This window comes from Ochotona princeps, chromosome 3 (genome assembly GCF_030435755.1).
Source record: "Ochotona princeps isolate mOchPri1 chromosome 3, mOchPri1.hap1, whole genome shotgun sequence".
Taxonomy (NCBI): domain Eukaryota; kingdom Metazoa; phylum Chordata; class Mammalia; order Lagomorpha; family Ochotonidae; genus Ochotona; species Ochotona princeps.
The window spans coordinates 99,366,228-99,385,903 of NC_080834.1; the positions used below are offsets into that span (position 1 = coordinate 99,366,228).

Genomic DNA, 19,676 nt, shown 5'->3' on the forward strand with positions numbered 1-19,676 from the left:
TGCTCGGTAATTATTTAGCTCTGCATGGTGGTTAGAGCAGTGGAGCTTAATAAAGAACTGGATGATCTTGGTAAACTGTCAAATCTCTCTCGAGTTGCTCCATTGTGAAACAGTAGAGCCCTCACAGGTTTGTGAGAGAAGCTGCTGATGACATGGAGACACAGCACTGTGCCAGCCACAAGGAAAAGTACTCAGCCAAATGCCCAGATATGTCGTCGTCCAGGCAGTATGGGATGTGCTCACTGTTTGCCCTTGGCCCCAGGGTCATCATTTTTTGCATAGAACACAGGAACTGAGATTGTGCCCCAGGTCAGGGTCTCTGGCCTTTCTTGCTGGCCTGGGTCCTTGCTGGGCTGGTCCCAGCCTCTGCACTGGGTTAGAAGTGCCAGTGTCACCTGCAGGGCTGGGAGCTCCTGTTCTTTGGGATCCTGTGGTTCTGTCTGCAGAAAACCTGTGCTCCTTTGCACAAGAAACTCTGGGATTGGGCTCTTTTCCTTCTCTTGGTGTAGATGTGAGAATGGCCTTTGTGGTTATTTCAGTTCAATTAGCATTCTTTTGCTTGTGTCCTGAAGAAGAAAAACAGAAAATTACAGCCATGAAGCAAGGGACACAGAAGAGACAAGAAGACTTTGTCCCCTGCATTCATTCTCTCTCTCTCTCTCTCTCTCTCTCTCTCTCTCTCTCTCTCTGCAAACACACACACACACACACACACACACACACACACACACACATCCCATGGTGCAAATACCTTTGTAAGCCTCCAGTCACTTTCTCTCCAGGGCTCCAGGCAGCTGTAGTAGAAAAGGGAGGGAAGTGGAGGAGCAGCTCTTGGGAGGGAGAAGACAGACTCTGTTGTGTCAGGTCCCTCTGCGTGTGTGCAAGAGCAGTCAGAGCCCCAGCAAGCAGAGAGGAAAAGCCAGGGGGAGAGGGGGGAGAGGGGATCTGTTGCAGGCAGGGGAAGGCGTGACCTGAATGGAGAATGCCAGCCAATTCCAGAGACACACAGGGACGTCAGAACAAAGATAAGGCATCGCTGACACCACACCGGGAACAAGCTCACAGACAAGTCAGCCCTGAGAGACCAAAATCAGGCAGCCAGGAGGACGTGAGTCAAGAAAATGAGGTGAGTGCCAGGGCAGGAGGGGGCACTGAGCCCATTTGGGGGGACCAGGTGTCAAGTAACCAGGAGCATCTGACCTTGGCCCAGGGCAGGCTCACCTGCGGGTCCTGCAGGGGCAGCTGGTGGAGGTAAGGAGTGTGAGAGGCTGGGGATGGGGGATAGCATAGAGTCCTCTCCATCAGCCCCTGGGGCTCAAAAAAGGGAGCGGTAGACGCCTGGCCGGGTGCGCCTTCCCCAGGCTGCTGAGCCCAGCAAGTTGAAGCCTGATACTTTGTGCAAATCCTGCTCTGGGTGCTGCTGGGACAACGTACCCGTACCCTCCCCCGTACCCCCTCGTTGTCTGCTGGAGTAGGGTACTGCTTAAGGGCCACCGGGCTCTCCTCCCAAGGCCCAAAGGGCTGATTTTTCGTTTTCCTCCCCTACTAACAGCCTTGATGTCGCCCTCCCAACACTTTCAGAGTTAGCTCTGTGTTTCAGTGTTTATTTGTTCTGACCGGAAAAGACACCCGCTTCCACCGCTCTGCCCTGTGGTTTCGAAAACCTCGGAAAGTTTGCCACTTAAAGCTCCATTGAAAAAAATTGGAAACCTGTCCCCATTTACAGTGGAGACATTTCTGCATTCTTACTGAAATCGGAGGCAGCTGGTGGGATGAATCAGGCTATGAGTTCTATGAATTGCGGCATCAAATGGCTGTTAAAGGGATATTGCAGTGTGTGTGTGTGTGTGTGTGTGTGTGTGTGTGTGTGTGTGTGTGTGTGTGTTTAACAAAAGGATCTTTTGGTGTTCTGGCACCTGGCACTTTAAAATTCTAACTGGTTTTACGTTCTTCAATCTTCCTAGTTGTTCATCTTCCCAGATATTCCATGCAAGTGTCTCCCCCCACCCCACCTCTTCATCTTAAAACCCAGCTCCTGGTACTATTATTATTCCTTATAAATATTAATGCTGCTAAAAACACAAAAAAGTAAGAAAAAAACTCAGCTGATGTGTTAAGTCCCTAAACACCTCTCTTAACACTAATTTTCTTTTAATGGAGAAGCATTTTTATTTGTTTGCATTTTGCAAAATCACCTAACAACTTTGCTGCATCTGGGGCCAATTACCTGCTGTCGGAGCCATAATCAAGCCTGCAAGGTACCCAGGTGCTCTATTCATCAGCCAATTGCCATTTTAAGTCTACTGTCAAAGTACATTTTCCTTTCTTCCAAGAAAAATGAAATAATAATCCCAATTTTTAAAAAATGAAAAGTATGCCCCTCCCTATGAAGTGATCAGCTGATTTACCAATCAGTGATCTAAATCCAACCCTACCACTCACCGCCCCAACCATGCCCAACTGAATAACAGTTGCGTGTCTCTATCCGTACACAGCCCTCCCCTTGAAACAACCCTCCCCTGCAGCCAATTTCCCACCTAGAACAGCTAACTGCTCCAAACTCACTTCTTCCCTGACTACCATCCTGCATGGATAGAGCTAGAATTGCATCTCTTACTGTCCTTGTAATATCTCCTAGCTTGAATTCCCAGCTCCCCTACAGGGTGCAGAATCCAGGTCTTTGTCTTTGGACAGCAGGCACCTAGCACAATGCCTGGTATCTATAAGTGTTGGTTGAAATGAATTCTATCAAAAGGCAAGGCAACCTACTAGCAAAGTTCTCTCCTGGAAGTATCCGAAACAGGTCTTGCCTCACTCAGATACAACACTAAAGAGACTCCCAAGCACTTTTCTGGGCCATGTCTCATGAGCTTTTCAGCTTAGGGGTGAGGTAAACATTTATGTATAAAGGAAGAGAAAAGCAGTTAAGCAACTTGGCCAAAGTCACACTGGTGGTCTGGATAAGACCCAGACTCAATCTTGGGCCCAAGATTTTTTCTATTGTATTCCACTGGACTCTCTACCAGGTCTATTATTCCATACCAGCAGCTCCCAGAGCTGGCTGTACTCCAGAATGACCTGCAGCGCTGTCAAAGCTGCCAGTACCCATACCTCACCCTGTGCCAATTAAGCCAGAATCTATCTTGGGGAAAAGCACTGGTGCTTGAATTTTTTTTTTAATTTCCACATAAAGTCATGGGCTTTTAAATTATCTTTCACAGGATTAATTGCTTTGGCCAAATGCCTGGGCATGATATGGGCATGGCCCAGCTTCTTCTGGGGGCTCTTTGCACTGCCTTCTTCTGTTGAAGTTAATTCACCAGATGGTGTTGGGCATGATGTGACATCTCTTGGGGTATCCTTTTCATCATCTGCTCCCACCAATGAAATGATGCCATGGAAGAGATCTGTATGGTTCTCTTCCAACTTTTAATCTCACAAAAGGAGTCTTGGTGTTGTGCAGGTTGGAATGAGGAAAAATGAATGGAGCAGACGGAAAATGTCATTCATTCCACAGTCCTAGACACACAGGCATCTTGATGCATCCGTGATAGTCTGCTGCTACAGTGCAGCCTATGAGATCCAAGCTCTATATATTACTTTTGACATTTCAAGCAAATGTAGCTAAACTTTTTTTGAATAGCTGGAGGATAGATAACAGGTGTCAGGAATTGTACAGCCGGTGCCTGGCGTATAGGAAGCCAAAAGCAGAGAGTGTGATGAGGAATGAAAGCTGCCACTTAGATTCTTTTGATTCACAGTGCCTAAAGCAAGCAGGCAAGCAAGCATATGCTCAAGCCTATTACATGAAAGGAGATATTTGCTTCATATGTGTGAAACTGTTTGGAAATGCAAACAGAGGAGAACAAAAAGCTTCCCACTCCTCCCTCCCACGCTGACCAGTTGCCTTCCACACATGGTGCTGAGCCTCTGGGCTAGCTGGGGCTGTCAGCTGCCAGCCTTGACAGCACTGGCCTTAGGAGGCTCAAAGTCTCCTGGATGCTGCAGACTAGAGAAACCCACATGGAGAAAGTTGCCCTTTCAGCCTTGCATAATCTGGGTGTTGCTATTGTGAGCCAAGGCTCATTCCTAATGTCTGCTTTTCGGGAAGCAGCATGATGGGGTAATCAGAACTAAACTTGGCCTGGAGCTGGCCAGTTAACAAAGTACTTTCCAACCCTTCTAGGATAACAGCCCTGTGGGAAGTCATTAGCGTTACCACTTCAAGGAGGAGGAACCCAAGAAGACCTGCCAAGGCTCCCCTCAGGCTGGGATCAATAAAGTTAGGGCCTGCCCTTGAATCTGTTCTTGTCTGCATGGCATGACTGAACATGAACTCCAGGCCCTATCAACCCTGGTACATTTCCTGACTTGCAAATGGGAACCCTACACTTTGCATGTTAGACTTCCTGGCCTGGGCTTTCTTCCTAAATCACATAAGGACATATTTGGACTAATGGACATATGCCTCCCTTCTCTCTGCCTTTGAGGGTCTCCCTCCACAGATTGGGTCTTAGAAACATGGACATTGGCTGTTGGATTAAAACATTTTACTTTGTTAATAGTGTCTCACACATTGCGGAAGGGGCTTCAGGAAACATTTGCAAAGTCATTTTCTATATGTGAAAGTCATTTTGTGTCTGTTCTAGAAGGATCACATACCAAAAAGGGTAACATTCCTATTTCATAGACTGTGATGGCTAATAATTCAGTGTGTATCCTTCCAGATCTTTTTGTACATATCTACTTGACTTTTAGATAAATACTACATGAGATAGCCAGTTGATTGAATCTAGACATACAGTTATCTTGCCATGTGTGCCTATTCAGACACACGTACTAATACATATGTATACATACACGAGCCTTATATGTGAGGGGGTCACTGAGGCAGGAAAACTTTCTAATTAGGAAACATACAATTGTGAATCCAAAGATGCTGGTCAATTTTCCCAGCATTACCTTTTTAGGTTAAGACTCCAGCCCCACATGCACACATTCATAATCAATTACATATCGGGCTGTAGATCAATTCCATATGTAATCCCTAATAGTTACACAAGCCCTGTAACTGAGAAGTTAGAAAGCTTGCCTCTGAGCAAACTGAAGTTTAAAGAGACTGTTTACCCATGTTTTCACATCCAGGGAGTATAAGAACTAAGACTTGAACCCACATGCACTTAGACTGTGTTTGAGCAGTGTGATAGCTGCTCTCACACAGCCACATACCAGAACTGTGGAATATATTTTGCACCAAGGGAAGTACGCTAGCCTAGGAGGCTTCAGGCTGAATGATGGAAGACAAATGAAGCATCTGAAACCCATAGGTGAGGAGTGGGCACCTGTCTTATGGCAGGCTCCCACAATGGCAGAAGGCCCACCTGACAGCTGTGGGGATGAGGCGGGGCAGGCCCGTCAGCACCAGGTCTAAAACGGCCTTCTCAGCCACCCTGGGAACACAGATGCCATACCCTGCAGGCACTGCAGAGCAGTGCAGTCACATCTGTGTTTTAGGAAAACAACTTTGGCAGAAATTCACTGAATGATATAAAGGAAAGGGCAGGTAGATCAGTCAGGATGCTTCAGAAAAAGTTCAGATCAAAGGCTTTCACATAGGAAATGACTAAAGAGGAGAGATGGGCCTCCAGAATACAGGAAGTAGAGTAAATAGAGCTTGGTAACTATAAATATGGTACAGAAGGAAAGGGAATGGTAAACTCACAGGCTTAGGAAACGTAAATGGGAGTGCCATTCAAAGAAAAAGAGAAATGAGAGCAGGAACTGATTGGGAGCAAAGCTGGTGAGCCAACTTTGGGATGTTTGAGTTCAAGGTTCCTGGTCCCAGCAGGTGACTGATCTATTAGATAAGCTGCCTCCTATAGTGTGCTGACCATCGGCGCTTTGGTGAGCTTTGGTCACTCTGCCCCAGCATTGCATCAGTCACATATGTTGTGTTCTGTTAAGTTTTATTTCCTTGACCCCTTTTGCAGCTCTTCTAACAGTTCTTTATCTCTGATTATTGCAGAAATATAAGAGTACTTCATAAATTAATGCAAATTTTTAAAAACTACATAATTTTCATGAAGTTTTTGAAATATCCTCATGTTTTTCAGGGATTCATTTTTTATTAGAATATCTACCAAGAACAAAACTTACTTTGCCTATTCTATCTTTATTCAAAATTTTACATACTTTGATTTTTGTGAAAAACTGCTTCTTAAAACCTGTTTAAATTCCTACAGATCCTATTAATGATACCAATATTAAAAAATAAGTTATTGGCACTTACTTTTTAGGAAAATGAATTACAAATGTATGATTTGTAAAGGAAGCTGAACTGACAAGTGATAGCAATTTTTGCCTACTTAACAATGTTATACTTTCAACAGCAAAATGATATATGTCACAGTCCCAGATCTAGAACTTGCTGGAAAAGTTTAAAACTCACATGATTACCAAATATCCCAAAGAAAAAAAGTTGAGGAAACATCAGAAGTCATCTAGTTTCCATAATTTCATGTACCAGACTGGGTAATCAAGGCCCAAAGAAGACAAACAATTACAACAGGCCCACGGCCAAGGCAGGCGGAGAAGTAGGTCTCCTGGCTGCTAGTCTAGCCAGACACTGATGGGCTCTGTTCATGAATATAAGCAGACCCACGTTCATGTCTTCCAGGTGGCTCCTTCTCTGTCATGCCCTGTGCTTCTCCCTGATGAAAGCTTCAGCCCACACTGTGGAGCTAAATGATATGTTCGGCCAGATCCAGTCACCTGGCTATCCTGATTCCTATCCAAGTGACTCAGAGGTGACATGGAATATCACGGTGCCAGAGGGGTTTCGTATCAAACTTTACTTCATGCACTTCAACTTGGAATCCTCCTACCTTTGTGAATATGACTATGTGAAGGTAAGCTCCCCAGTGTTCCCTATCTGGCCCAGGAGTTCTACTGGGAGTTAAGGAAGTCCAGGTGAAGCAAACACTGTCCTTCCCCTCATAGGGCAGCATCTAGAAGATCACGTTTATGAAAGATCAGAAGTGAGATGCGCATTGGGAAATAAATGGGTTGATTTAGAAAGGACCCTATTGAAAACTGAGGCTGGTAGTGTGTGACTCAGCTAACCACAGTATCCTTTGTTTTTTTCCATACTAAAAGTCTTTAATATTTCTATTATCTTCTGCTCCATGGTCCAAAGCAGAAAAGAACAGTCTACAAAACAAGCAGAAATCCAAAAGGAACAGAGCCGTAATTATGCACAAAGCTGAACTATTAGAAAGCATTGCTCAATTCCTGAAATAATAACCAAATGTTTGCAAAATACAAGATAGAGGGTTCTACACGGTCAGGGCGAAAGTGGAAAGGTGAGTGAAGGTGTGGTTCTTTCTGAAAGACCTTGCCTGCCATGCTGCAGAGTTTGTGATTCATCAGCAAAGGCATGGAGAAGGGGTCATTAGACAGAATTACACAGAGAAGAGGAGCAGAGGACTATAGCACAGAAGCAACATTTCCTGGAATTTAAAAGAACCCACAGAAATGGCTAAGATTGGGAAGTTGTTCTTGGTTGAACGTGGGGCTGAGATCAGAGGGTTTCAGAGGGATCATATTTAATAAACCTGCTTCTGGTTCAAAATGATGTGAAAACTAAGAACCTACTTTTTAAGCTCTGACTTCCCAAAAGAAGTTCTGTTCCAATCACTCTTCCATAATACCATATTTTCAGTATTATTGTAGTCATACTTTACCTCAGCCAGTCATTCAGCAAGTTATTGTCACATTAACCAGAGTGCTTGAGCACAAGCAAAGCTATGAGTTTACATGATGCTTTCTAGTCTCATTCAACTTCTAAAATAATCCAAAGAGTCAGGAACTACTAAGCTATTTCATAGGCAAAGAAACAAACTGAGGCAGGTCAAGTAGCTCAAGAAGAGCTGGAAGCTGGTAGGTCAAGGTTCCACACTCACATCCTGTGATTTTGACTCCCATGCTGTTTTGGCCACTAATTGACTTACCAGTTGTGCTTCTCTGAGCTTGAGGATACTGCAGGGATTTAAAAAGGGGAAAGAGGCCTGGTAAGAGGTGCTATGGGCCCCTCCTACACTTCAACACATTTTGTATGTAGGCTATTGTCATTGTATATGCTCCTTTTGTGTGAAGTATTCCACAGTGCTTCATGTTGGGGCTTCTCCGTCTCACCGGCATCTGTGTTTGGAACTAGATGATTCTTTGTTGAGGAAAGCTGTCTTAAGCATTGTAGGATTTTTAGTAACATCTCTCGCTTCTACTCATTAGATGCCAACAACTACTCCCCCTCTAGTCTTGACAACTAAAAAACTACCTCCAGATGTTTCCGGTATCCCAGAATCATTGCTGCATGGGGTGCCCTGTGGTAGCAATAAAGAGACTATTGTGAAACAAAATATCTGGTCCATCTCAAAGAGACATAACCTTAGAAAACACAACCTCTGGCCAACACAAAGAAGCAGCTAACAACTCCAAATCAGACAGTTGTCCAATTTCTTCACATGAAAAAATGAACATGATGTATGCGCTTACATAGCTGACATTCTCCCAGGATACAGTCATGTCATTATCCATCACCTTGCCAAAGGGGTCCCAGAAGTCATGGAACAGAAGCAGGGCTCCCTGCACAGGACACTGCACCCATATGAGCCAATAATTGGCACTCACCTGGACCAGGGTCCTATGCACTTCCTACATGCCTGGCAAGCTCTCCTTCTGAGAGTCAAGAACTCATAGAATGTTAGGTGCAGACCACCTCTGGAGACTCATCCAATCCCAAGTTATCGTTGTTCTTATTGCATTTAAAATAACTTCTCCTTCAGGAACATCTTCTAAGTTAACTCAAATTAGGCTCTACATAGCAAGTAAACAGAAGTGGAGCTGCTTGGGCTGACTCAGGTACCACTGCTTACCTGTGAAACCCCTTGAGGCAAGATAACTTGAATCCTGCTGCTGTGCTCAAGTTCCCACTGCACCTGCACACAAGAGGAGACTGAGGTCAGAATCCAGGGACAGGACTAGACCTCTCTGCCTCTGAACTCCTATACCCACAGCGTTCCATGCATAGTTGAAGCCCTGTTCGTTTTTCTAACTGCCACCCTATCCGAAGCCTCAGAACATGTGCTGTTTCTAAGAACGAGGGACACACTCTGCAAGTACTATCTGAATGAAAGCAAGGGTGTGTCATGTGAATGCACAATAATGCCAAATAACACTCCTCTTCAAAATCCATGTCTTAATCTCTGCGTGAGAGATTGAATGAGAATATTCCTAGATTGCCTTAAGTCCTAGGATCTTAATCCCAATCTTCCCTCCCAGAATCTTGCAGGAGACCCCATCAAGCCCTCATTATCATAGTCAAGATTCTCTTGAAAAATGGTGAGGCTGTAGCAACTACCTCTCCAAACTCCATGGCCACAGCACCCAGTTAGAGCCCACAACCTGCTTAGCATATTGATGGATTGGCAAGTGATTTGAATGGAATTTGTAAACCTGTGTCACTCCCATTGGCTTTTGCCAAGCAACTTGCAGTATCACTGATTTTTTTTTTATGTGTTAATGTCCTGTTTTGAGACTTTTTACTCCACAACTCAATTCTCTTGGCAGATTGAGGAATCAATGTAAAAAATATTTCAGCCCACAGGTACTCCTATGGGTCTATCCCAAACTCACAAACTTCCCTTCCTTCCTAGGCCCATAAGAGTGATCATGATGAAACTGTTGACAGCAAACATTTGTATTTTAAAAAAAGAACAGGCCTCCAAGCCCATGGGCCAGATGCTTGCTTATGACAATCTGCCTACCTCAGCCTGATTTCCCACAGTATTTTGTTTCATGAGGTGCATGCACATCTGCATAGCAGCATCTGCTTCCTTGCAATGTGGCTGCAGTAGTGGATACCGACAGTGCACAGAGCAAACAACAACAACAACAACAAAACAAATCCTGAGGGCAAATGCAGCCAGCAAACAGCAGAGGACAGATGTTGGCCAAGGCAATGGAAGACCTAGGTTCTGTTTGTCATTCTACCCTAACTGTCCCTAGGCATGTGACTCTTTCTAGAAGGGACTTTACTTCCTGCTCCAAATGGTCTCTGTGGCTCCCCTCACCCTGAATGTCTTCATATCTAAAACCTTAGAAATCACAGTCTATCTCCATAACCATTTTGTCCAAAGCCTAGGAAGAAGGAATTCAAGACCATGCTGGAAAGCAGAATTTCATCTCAAATCTCATACTCTCCTTGCATCTTAAACAATAGTGGAATTTCATCTTATGAATGCATAGGATTTTTAAATTTTAAGATAAGGCAAATGTTGCAGACAGTCAAATCTGCTCTTGAAAATTCCTTAAATGTAATGGAGCACTGCTTTTTAGTAAGTTCAAAAGAGCCTTTTTTGTTTCCAGAAATGTAGCACACTTGTTTTTTGGTTAAGCACCAGATGGAGTGAGCAACCAGTACTTACAAAGGGACTATAGTTACTGAAAGAGGTATGGTTACTTAGAAACAAGAACCACCAAGAAAACAGAAGATGCACACACTTTATTTTCAAGTTCATTTCATAATAGTTCTTCATTTAAAACGGAGGTCAGAATGGCTTGTCTTCTGTTTTTGTTCTCCCTTTTTCTCAGTGCTCATTAAAGAACAATTGATGCCTGTTAAATGTTCAGATCACACAATGCCACTGTCCTCCTGTTAACCTAGTCTCTTTGGCTTAGTCAACATTTCTTCTATTGCTTTCCTTAGCTCTGTTTCTTCTTCCTCTCACCTAGTCTATTGCCAATGGATGATGACTACCAGACACCAGTCCATCTCCATTTATCCATTCTCCATGTATGTGTATCCAGAGACTTTCTTAGAACTTTGTTTTGATTGTGTCACACTGAAAGCCTATTAGCAGCTACCCACTTTCTATATTGGATGATGTCCAAGAATTCTATTGAGAATCTAGGATAAGGTGGTCATCACAAAAGGATGAGTTCTCAAAGGTGGTCCCTACCCTCAAGGAGTCCACAAATTCACAGGATGTAATGAAACAGATGTATAACTGACAAAGCTGGACAAAGGAACTCAGGGGTATGAGATAGCAAGTTAAGGTAAGAAGCCATTTCTGGGTAATGGGGAAAGGCTATGGAAACTGTTAATGTAGGAGACAGGTCTTGAAGGGGAAAGTAATCCCATACTGCACTTCCCTTAAGCACTTTCCTGTACAGCTCCCATAAAGGCATGGAGATACAGCAGGTTGGGGTAATGAAAAACACAGGATAGTCAGGATTGATATGTGTCATGGATATGTCGGAGAAAGGCCAAAGAAGGCCATCTGGAGGTGGACATAGAAAATTCTTGGTAAGCATGGGTTTAAGCATGTGCACTCAAAGTCACAAACAAAGAGTCAAAATATTGAGCTAATTCTGCAATGAATTTTCTTGGCTGGCCAAGAAAATTGGCTCAGTTTGTGTTTTGAATAAAAACAAAAATGAATTATTGTCCACATAAAATTTCTGATCTCACACACACACAAAAATCTGCATTTCCAATTTTACTTGGAAAATCTGGTGATTCCTGCAGCTTATTATGTGCCAACAATCAGCTGGAACAGGTAGAGGGGTCCTGAATCTCCTTCAGGTAGAGGGGTCCTTGTAGCTCCTTCCCTGCTGCATGTGCCTCACATCTTGTTTGCACTATTGCTTCTCTTACAGTAAGCAAAGTGAAACATTACTTCAGTGTCTTCACCAAAAGTAGCAACGAGGATAGTACCTGAGAATGACACATAGTCAACAAAAAAATCAGTGCAAGATGTCTTCACAGAGTGAACAATATCCCATGAATTTCATGTACCAAGTATGCTTGTATTTAACTACAAAGCAGCATATCTCAGCCTTTTATGCTTCCTGAATTTATTTTCCCTTTATTTTCTTTCATTTTGTCTATTTTTATTTCAGTGTAGAAATAGAAAAAGAAACAGAGAGAGGAGAGAGAGAGAGAGAGAGAGAGAGAGAGAGAGAGAGAGAGAGAGGAGAAAGAAAGCAATCACAGAGAGATCTCGTATTAGCTTAGTTTCTCCCTGAATACCTGTAACAACCAAGGCCAGGTTAGGCCACAGACAGGAACAGAAAACTCTATCATGATCTTCTGTGTGGTTTGCAGGGGCCCAAGTACTTGAATCATCAACTGCTACTTCACAGGGTGCACAGCAGGAGGAAGTTGAATCAGAAGTAGGGTGGCTGAAGTTTGAACTTCAATATAGAATGCAGATTTCCCCATAGCACTTCAGTTGCTGCACCAAAGTCCATCCCTTACCTGGCATCTTAGGATCTCCAATGAGAAGCAATGAAGTATCATGGGGATATGGAAATGAGGAGGTGACACAGTCAGGGATATGTTTGAGGAAGCTTGATCTGGCACTATAGGAAAAGGGAGTTGAGCGCAGGTAAAACCAAAAGAAACTGCATCATTGAGCAAGGTTGCATAGATCATTGCATTGAATAGACTGACCATGACTAAAGTGAATTTAGGGAGCTAATGGGAAGCCTGGATGGGGATTCTGGGAAGAGCTGTGTATGGGGAAAGAAGGAGGAAACAGAGGTCTCCAGCCAAGTTTATGATAGCGGAGTGCCTAATTTCCTAGAGATGGAAAGTAGGAAGATGAAAAGGAAAAAGTAGCTGTGTAAAGATGTAGACTGAGTTGAGGGCATGGGGTTTGGAATATAGTAAAAATACTGAGCTAGATTTTGAGACAGGGCTTAAAACACCACAAAACTAACATCTCATCTCTGCCACTCCTGAGTGAGACACCTCAGTCAAGATTTCTGATCCCAAGTGTTGGTTTTGTCAACGGTTAAAAAACAGTTCATAAGGGAAAAGGTATCTTCTTCATGGACTGTGGGAGGACTTCGGTGAAATGAAGCTGTTAAGTGGAATCAGAATAGCAAAGTGTAGCTATGTAGTTTGGAGTTAGGATTTAGGGCCAGTCTGACCAGAGGTTGGGTGCTGTCCCTACCTCTTTCAGAAGCAGATGCATAATCTTGGTATGAGTCCCTTTTACCATCCACAAAACAGGCTTAACAATAATTTCTGTTTCTTGGATTTCTCATGAAAACCAAGTGAGGAGAATGCTTTAATGACATGAGTCCAACAGTTACATAATTAGCTCAATCAGAACTATGATAGTGGCAATGATAGCAGTGGAATAACAAAGTGCCTGCCAGGAACCACCACATTTTCAAAATTGTCAGCTTTCTCCATCTCTGGTTTTGCCATTACCTGCATTAAATGACCTGTTCTGTTTTGTAAGACAATAGGTGAAAAAGTGCTTTGAAAGCATACAGAAGATTTTTTATTTCTCATACGTATTTATCTTGTGGCAACATAAATTTTGCAGCAGTTTCTACCTGTGACCACATTTGATTCTTTAGGAATAGGAAGAACGGAGTCTATTATACCTAACTTGCAAGAAAGGAACCTGAGGTGCAATTAGATTTGCCCAGATCACTATAGAAACACAAGGTCTCAATCTCTGGTCTCATTACTTGCAAGTCATGGTTCTATTCCCGCATAGAGTGTATCCTTCCCAACAGTCCATTTTGAAAAGAACCTTGATTTGCTTCCCAAGCATGAATTGTTATTAAATCAACAACACTCAGCCTTTCAGGTCATGGTAGTTTAGTAAAACAGATGGACCTTGCAGTTTTCTAGACCTTATTAGTGAACTTTCTTTTCTATCCAGCTTTGAGAAGAAAACCATCTTACAAAAATAACAGGAAATGAAATTCAAGCTACAAAGGATGGGAAAATTCTCAGTTAGTTTATCTATTTGTGGTTCACAAGTTCTATTGGTGAGCTCAAGGTCATTCCCACTAGACTGTCGGCCCCACGTGTTCAAGACCCATGGCTGTGTTTTCTCCAGTAGCAACCACAATGCTTGGAGGAACACGAAAAGGCCCACATCTGGCTGGGAGTGTAAAGGTCTAGAAAGCAGCCTCTGATCATGCTGAGTCTTGAGTAAATTGTTGCTCCAATCTGGGTCTTGGTTTTACATCTTCCCAAGGAGGGAATTGGACTCACTGCCCTTCCAGTTCTAACAGTTTGCCACTTGAAGCCCAGTGTTCCCCCCGCCCCCAATCTCTAGGCCAAATTGTGTCTTGCTTGTAATTGAGAGATAAATCTTTCAATCCCAGAGCTCTCAACTTCTAGGAGATGTTTACTTAGACCATGCCCTCGGCCTTCTGACTGCGCTGACCTCAGCTCCTGTGGCAGCTCTGCTAATTCTCTGAGAAGGAATGGAGGCCTTGACCCCAGAAGGAAATGACACTGTGATAACTGTTTCTCGTGAGTTTCCAAGTTGCAGTCCCCAATGAGACTCTTTCCTCCGGAGACACCAGGTCCCAAACACCAGTTCTACTGAAGCAGGAATTACAAGTAATCATCTGTGGAGTATGGCCATAGCTCCTTTGTTGAAGAGATGCAAATGCTGTAGGCTCAGGGGTGATGGGGAGCAGAAGGAAGCTTTTGGTGCTGGGGTGTAGCATGTGATGTGGAAAGGTGAATGTGAGGAAGGTTTGTGCCAGAGCAGGGTGCACAGGGATGTATACCTGTGAGCATTGACAAACACAGGAAACACTTTGTCAAGAACTAGAGCTTAAGACCCCCCACCCCCACCCCAGGGAGTTGATAGAAGGAAAAGTAAGAGTATCTTTGTGTATCCAACAAATATTCCTTGTTTAAAAAAAAAAGTTGTGCCGCTCCATGGCCTCCATGGCTAGGCTCATGGCTGAGACACTTAGAACAAAAGATCCATAAATTGATGTCATATACCTTTTACACAATACAAAGGAATCAAATAAACAGAAGCCAGAACATGTTTCATGCTTAGTCTGGTAAAGAGAGGATAGTTGGAAAGAAAGATGGTTGAAAGCACAAGGCTACCATGATGGCATGGTAGTGAACTAGTGGCAGGCCACCAGTTCCAATTGTTCACAATCTGTATGTTCCTTTCTATTGTGTATAGGAAAGGTAGCTTTCCTGTGATCTGCTTCTCCAAGGATAAGGGCGAGAGTGACTTTCTTGCCTCTGCTGTTTTTATAAATGCCCAGGTGTCATATCAGAGGCTAGTATGTTCTTGACCACCTCAAGTGCCTGATTGGAGGACAGCAATCATCAGAGCAGACAGAAATCTCTGCTTCAGCATGATGCTCACACTTCAGGGAGAAACAGACAACACAAAACCTAAAGCAATAGGTAGAGAAGAGTGCTACAGAACAACCTGCAGGGAAAAGAAGAGACATAGGACTCAAGGAAATCTTCATCAAAGGCCATCAAGGATGGGACTGGTCATAGTATAATAAGCAAAGAAACATGATAGAATAGGGCTAATGGCAGCTGCATGAGTTCAGGCGGGGGGAAAGATAGGGCAGGTAGCACTTTAGGTAAAGACTTGAAGATTAAGAAGTCAGCCATGTAGTTTTCTCTGGTGAAAAACACTCCAACCACATGGACTAGGCAGTGCAAAGGCTGCCAGGTAGAAGAGTACTTGATGTGCATGAGAAGAACATCAAGGATGGCAAAGAAAGGATAGGAATGGAGGAGGCAGCCGTAGAGATTCAGGTGGGGAGCAGGAGGGAGGGTGGGAAATAGGGGTCCTGCTAAGGCTTCCAAGTAACACCATGTTGTTTTTAAAGAAAAGATTTATTTCTTTATTTTGAAAGACAGAACAAAGTCAGAAACCAGAAATTTCATCTCTATCTGCCATATGGGTAGCAGGGGTCCAAACACTTGGGCCATCTCTTGCTGGTTTTCCAGGCACATTAATAAGAAATCTGGATGGGAAGTGGAATAGCTAAGACTCAAACCTGTGACTGCAAGTGTTGTAAGCAGTAGCTTTACCCGCTGTGCCAGCCCTGGAAACAGCTGACTTGTTAAATTACTTTCATGCTCACATCTTCTTTGATCACCTAATGTCTAGGGGACAGCGGGAGTTTTGTATGTGGAAAAACAGAGGCCTGTGTGCTTATAATTGAGTAATAACCAGACTGAAGGGTGAAGGAGGGCAGTGAGAGCAAGAGGCCTGCAGCATCACCACTCACATACAATGGACAGCAGCAAGAGAATGGATGATATTGAATTGTGCTGAAGTTATTAGAAAGAGAGGAGTTTCTGCTTAATTGGCTTATTTTTCATATAAGTTATTTCATTGTAAGGTTGTGAAACTTCACTTTTATTGAATGCTGTGTTTCACAAAGGGATAACGAAACCCCTGAGAAGCTGACAATGGGCTCTTAGTGTGATGGTTTGAGCTGCAGACTGCAGCTCACCACTGCTGAGGTGGGTCGAGTGATACCTGCTATGGATCATTTAGTCCCCATTTCATCACTTTTGAAAGATTTCGGTGCAAATATTTGCGGATGTCAGTGATGGATGGAGTATGGCAGGGTCCTAGGCAGCAGCAAAAAATGCCCAGGCACACATTCCTGTAGATCCTGTCTGGACAGTGATTGCATGTAGCTCAATTCTGTCCCTCACACACAGCCCTGATCACCAGGGTCCTGACAATGGCATACCTTGAGCAAGGCAGCCTGCCACAGAACACAGCCACCCTTTGTTTTCCAGTGCTTTGGCTGTTTTCTTACAACAAACTGTTTGGGGCCTTGCCTCCAGTTGCTGGAAAAATTTGCATGTGAATGAGTCAGCTCCAAAGTCCCAGAAAGGGTGGGGCAAAGGAGACTTAGCCATTCATGGGCCAAAGACAAGCCTCAATGCTTCCAACCTCCTTCTCAGTCACAGTTCCCAGACACATCCCCGCCTCACTCCTGCTGAGACAGTGGGCACTGCCCATTTTCCCACCTGCGGGATGCCTGCTTCCCAGTCTCTAGGCAGGCACTCCCTCCCCTGCCAGCTTTTCCTTTGGTCCCTGTCCAGGCTGCCCTTTTTCTGTGAAATTCCCTCCATGAGAATGGCCATGCCCTCCTGAAAGCAGTGGGATTCTTGCCCACTTAGGACCTGCCAACTTTCTCAAACCCATTGTGTGTTTCGTGGTTCCTAATATTTGCATGCACACAACTCCTTCTCAGGGATGCATCCAGCCCTACTGGATGACTCACACTCTGGTTAGTAAATAACAAATCAGAACATTATCCTAGGGAAAGCAGTGGGGCCTCAAGCCTGCCTCTGTCACAGACAAGGGCATGTAACTTGGAACAATTCTCAGTTTCTTCACATGGGAGAAGACTTGAGGTCCTTGGATGCCCCATCCTGCTGTGACCTCTGGAGTTGTCAGATCTCAGGCATTGGACCAATTCTGCAAGCCAGACCATCTGGATATTGTCTCAGATCCACTAATTGTGGACCAGGTGGCATTGGGCAAGGCATATCACCTTTCTGGACTCTGCCTCATTACACAACTGGAGTTAGGTACACATAAATTAGAGACACTAGGCAGTTCTACACAGAGGGAAGGATTATTAATCTCACTGTTAGTTATAACCCTTGGTTTTTCAATGGTTTAATGACAGGAACTTGGTCTGGAGCATCAACTTTCAACACATGCCCTCTGAGATCAATGGACTCTTAGCTCTGTCAGCCATGTAGCTTTTACTCACAGGGTCTTCCAAAGCTTCCAAAACATGGCACAGACAGGCACGCGCACACACACACACCCAAGTGACACACTTGTTCCTAGGCCGAGGTTCTGATTTAGTGTCTAATACTTTTAACGTACTTCTACCATAAACTTGAACTGAAATTTGAGGCTATCTGAGAAAGCGGTGAAATTGGGCCATTCATGACTGGCCCATCCCCTCCAGGGAGGTTATATACCAGAGCCCAGTGCATTCAGCTGTAGGCAGAGGTATAAAGACCAGGGATGCCTGAGTCACTGGCTTACAGTGACACATCTATGAAGACTCTGTGACGTAAAGGAAAGTACATAGATTCCTGGACTTGATGCTCTTTTGTGAGTAGAAGCTTCCTATATTATTCTGTTCTTTGGTTACAAAACAAGGAAATTATTTTTCCCACCCCTTGAAATTTTGTGAAGTCTAAAGAATCAAACAGACCTAGGAGACCATTTGCCAGATGAAGAGTTTATGCTGATGAGTCTAAGTTCCTTATAAAAGAGGAAGCCTGTGCTAATGTAACCATGGAGATTAAGAATAAAGGCATGCGATCTAGAAAACAGAGGGTACCTGGGGAAAACTTCTGTCTTATGAACTTCCTCAAATCCATAAGATTACCTAAGTCGCATCCAACTGGGAGCCCAGAACAGTGTCATCTCTGTTGCCTGGACAACCACAGCATCCTGTTTAATTGATTGATTTACTGAGTTCTCACAACATTACAGGCACCTTCCTAAGTCTTTTATACGTATTCACTTATGCCATAGTCACTACAATCTTGTGTGAAAGTGATATAAACACTATTATTTTCCCTGTCTTACATAAAACAAAACCTGAATGCAGAAGACATTACCTTCCTAGGGCTACTGTAGCAAATTGCTACTAATTAGATGGCTTAAAACAAAAGGAGTTCATTTGCGCATGAGTCCAGGCTGGAAGTCTATGGTCAAGATGTTGGTAGGACCATGGTCCTTCCAAAGACTCTAGGGGAGGAGCCTTCCTTGTCTCATTGAGCTTCTGAAGGTTACAGACAAATCTTGGCATTCTTCAGTTCATGGCAGTATCACTCCAGTCTTCACCTTTGTCTTCACATGTCTGATTTCCTCTGTGTGTGTCTTTGCATCCAAATTTCCCTCTTTATATGAGAACACCCTCTCCTCCTCCCCTTCATGAGCTTCAGATGAAAAAAATTTTTCTTCCCACTCCATCTATCCTCTTACACCTACCCACTCTTTACCTTCTGGACATCACAATCACAAAAATCATCCCCCTCTATTATGAGCCCCTCTTTGCCATATACTGCTAAAGGTGAATTTTAGTTGTTCTGAGTTTCTTGGTTTACTGGAATTTTACTTTTAAACTGACTCTTCATAATACAAAGATTTTTCTCTCTAACTTTGTTGGCACCTGAAGGATTGCAAACAGGAAGGGAGGTGACATGGTGATAAGGCATTCCCTCACTACAGGGAAGGGAGATACAACTAGTCCTAAGAGATAGAGGACTCTGAATTTGCATACAGTTTAGTTGCCCTTAGTGTGGGATCCTTATTTATTGACTGGAAATTATTATTTTTATATAACTGTGTTGAAGCTAGAAGGAAACAACTTTGGACCTAAATTTCTTTCTAAATAAACAAAAAGAATGAAGACAAAAATTATCCATAATTCCATCCATCAATGTTGACCAGTTCCTTCTGCCTTGTGTTTTTTTTTTTAAAACTACATTGATTTATTTCTAGTAACAGGGTAACATTTATAGATATTACATGATATTGCATTTGGGATTTTTCAGGATTTTTTTTAATTATTTATTATTTAACCTTATTAATTACATTATATTATGTGACACAGTTACATAGATACTTGGGTTCTCCCCACCCCTCCCCAAGCCCTCCCACCATGGTGGATTCCTCCACCTTGTTGCATAACCACAGCTCAAGTTCAGTTGAGATTCCCCCATTGCAAGCGTATACCAAACATAGAGTCCAGCATCTTATTGTCCAGTCAAGTTCAACGGCTTCTTAGGTATACCCTCTCTGGTCTGAAGA

At 43.5% G+C, this 19,676-nt stretch overlaps 1 protein-coding gene across 3 annotated transcripts in view; it reads left to right on the forward strand.

The window, feature by feature from the left end:
* The first annotated feature begins 831 nt into the window (after nucleotides 1–831).
* The window catches only part of MASP1 (MBL associated serine protease 1), a 76,260-nt gene continuing 57,415 nt past the window's right edge, over nucleotides 832–19,676 (forward strand). For all 3 annotated transcript variants that reach the window (XM_004577773.4, XM_058662132.1, XM_058662133.1), the window contains exons 1-2: nucleotides 832–1,126; nucleotides 6,677–6,908. In XM_004577773.4, the coding sequence (XP_004577830.1) occupies nucleotides 1,122–1,126; nucleotides 6,677–6,908 (237 nt within the window). In that variant the 5' untranslated portion in view covers nucleotides 832–1,121. The remainder of the gene's footprint in view (nucleotides 1,127–6,676; nucleotides 6,909–19,676) is intronic.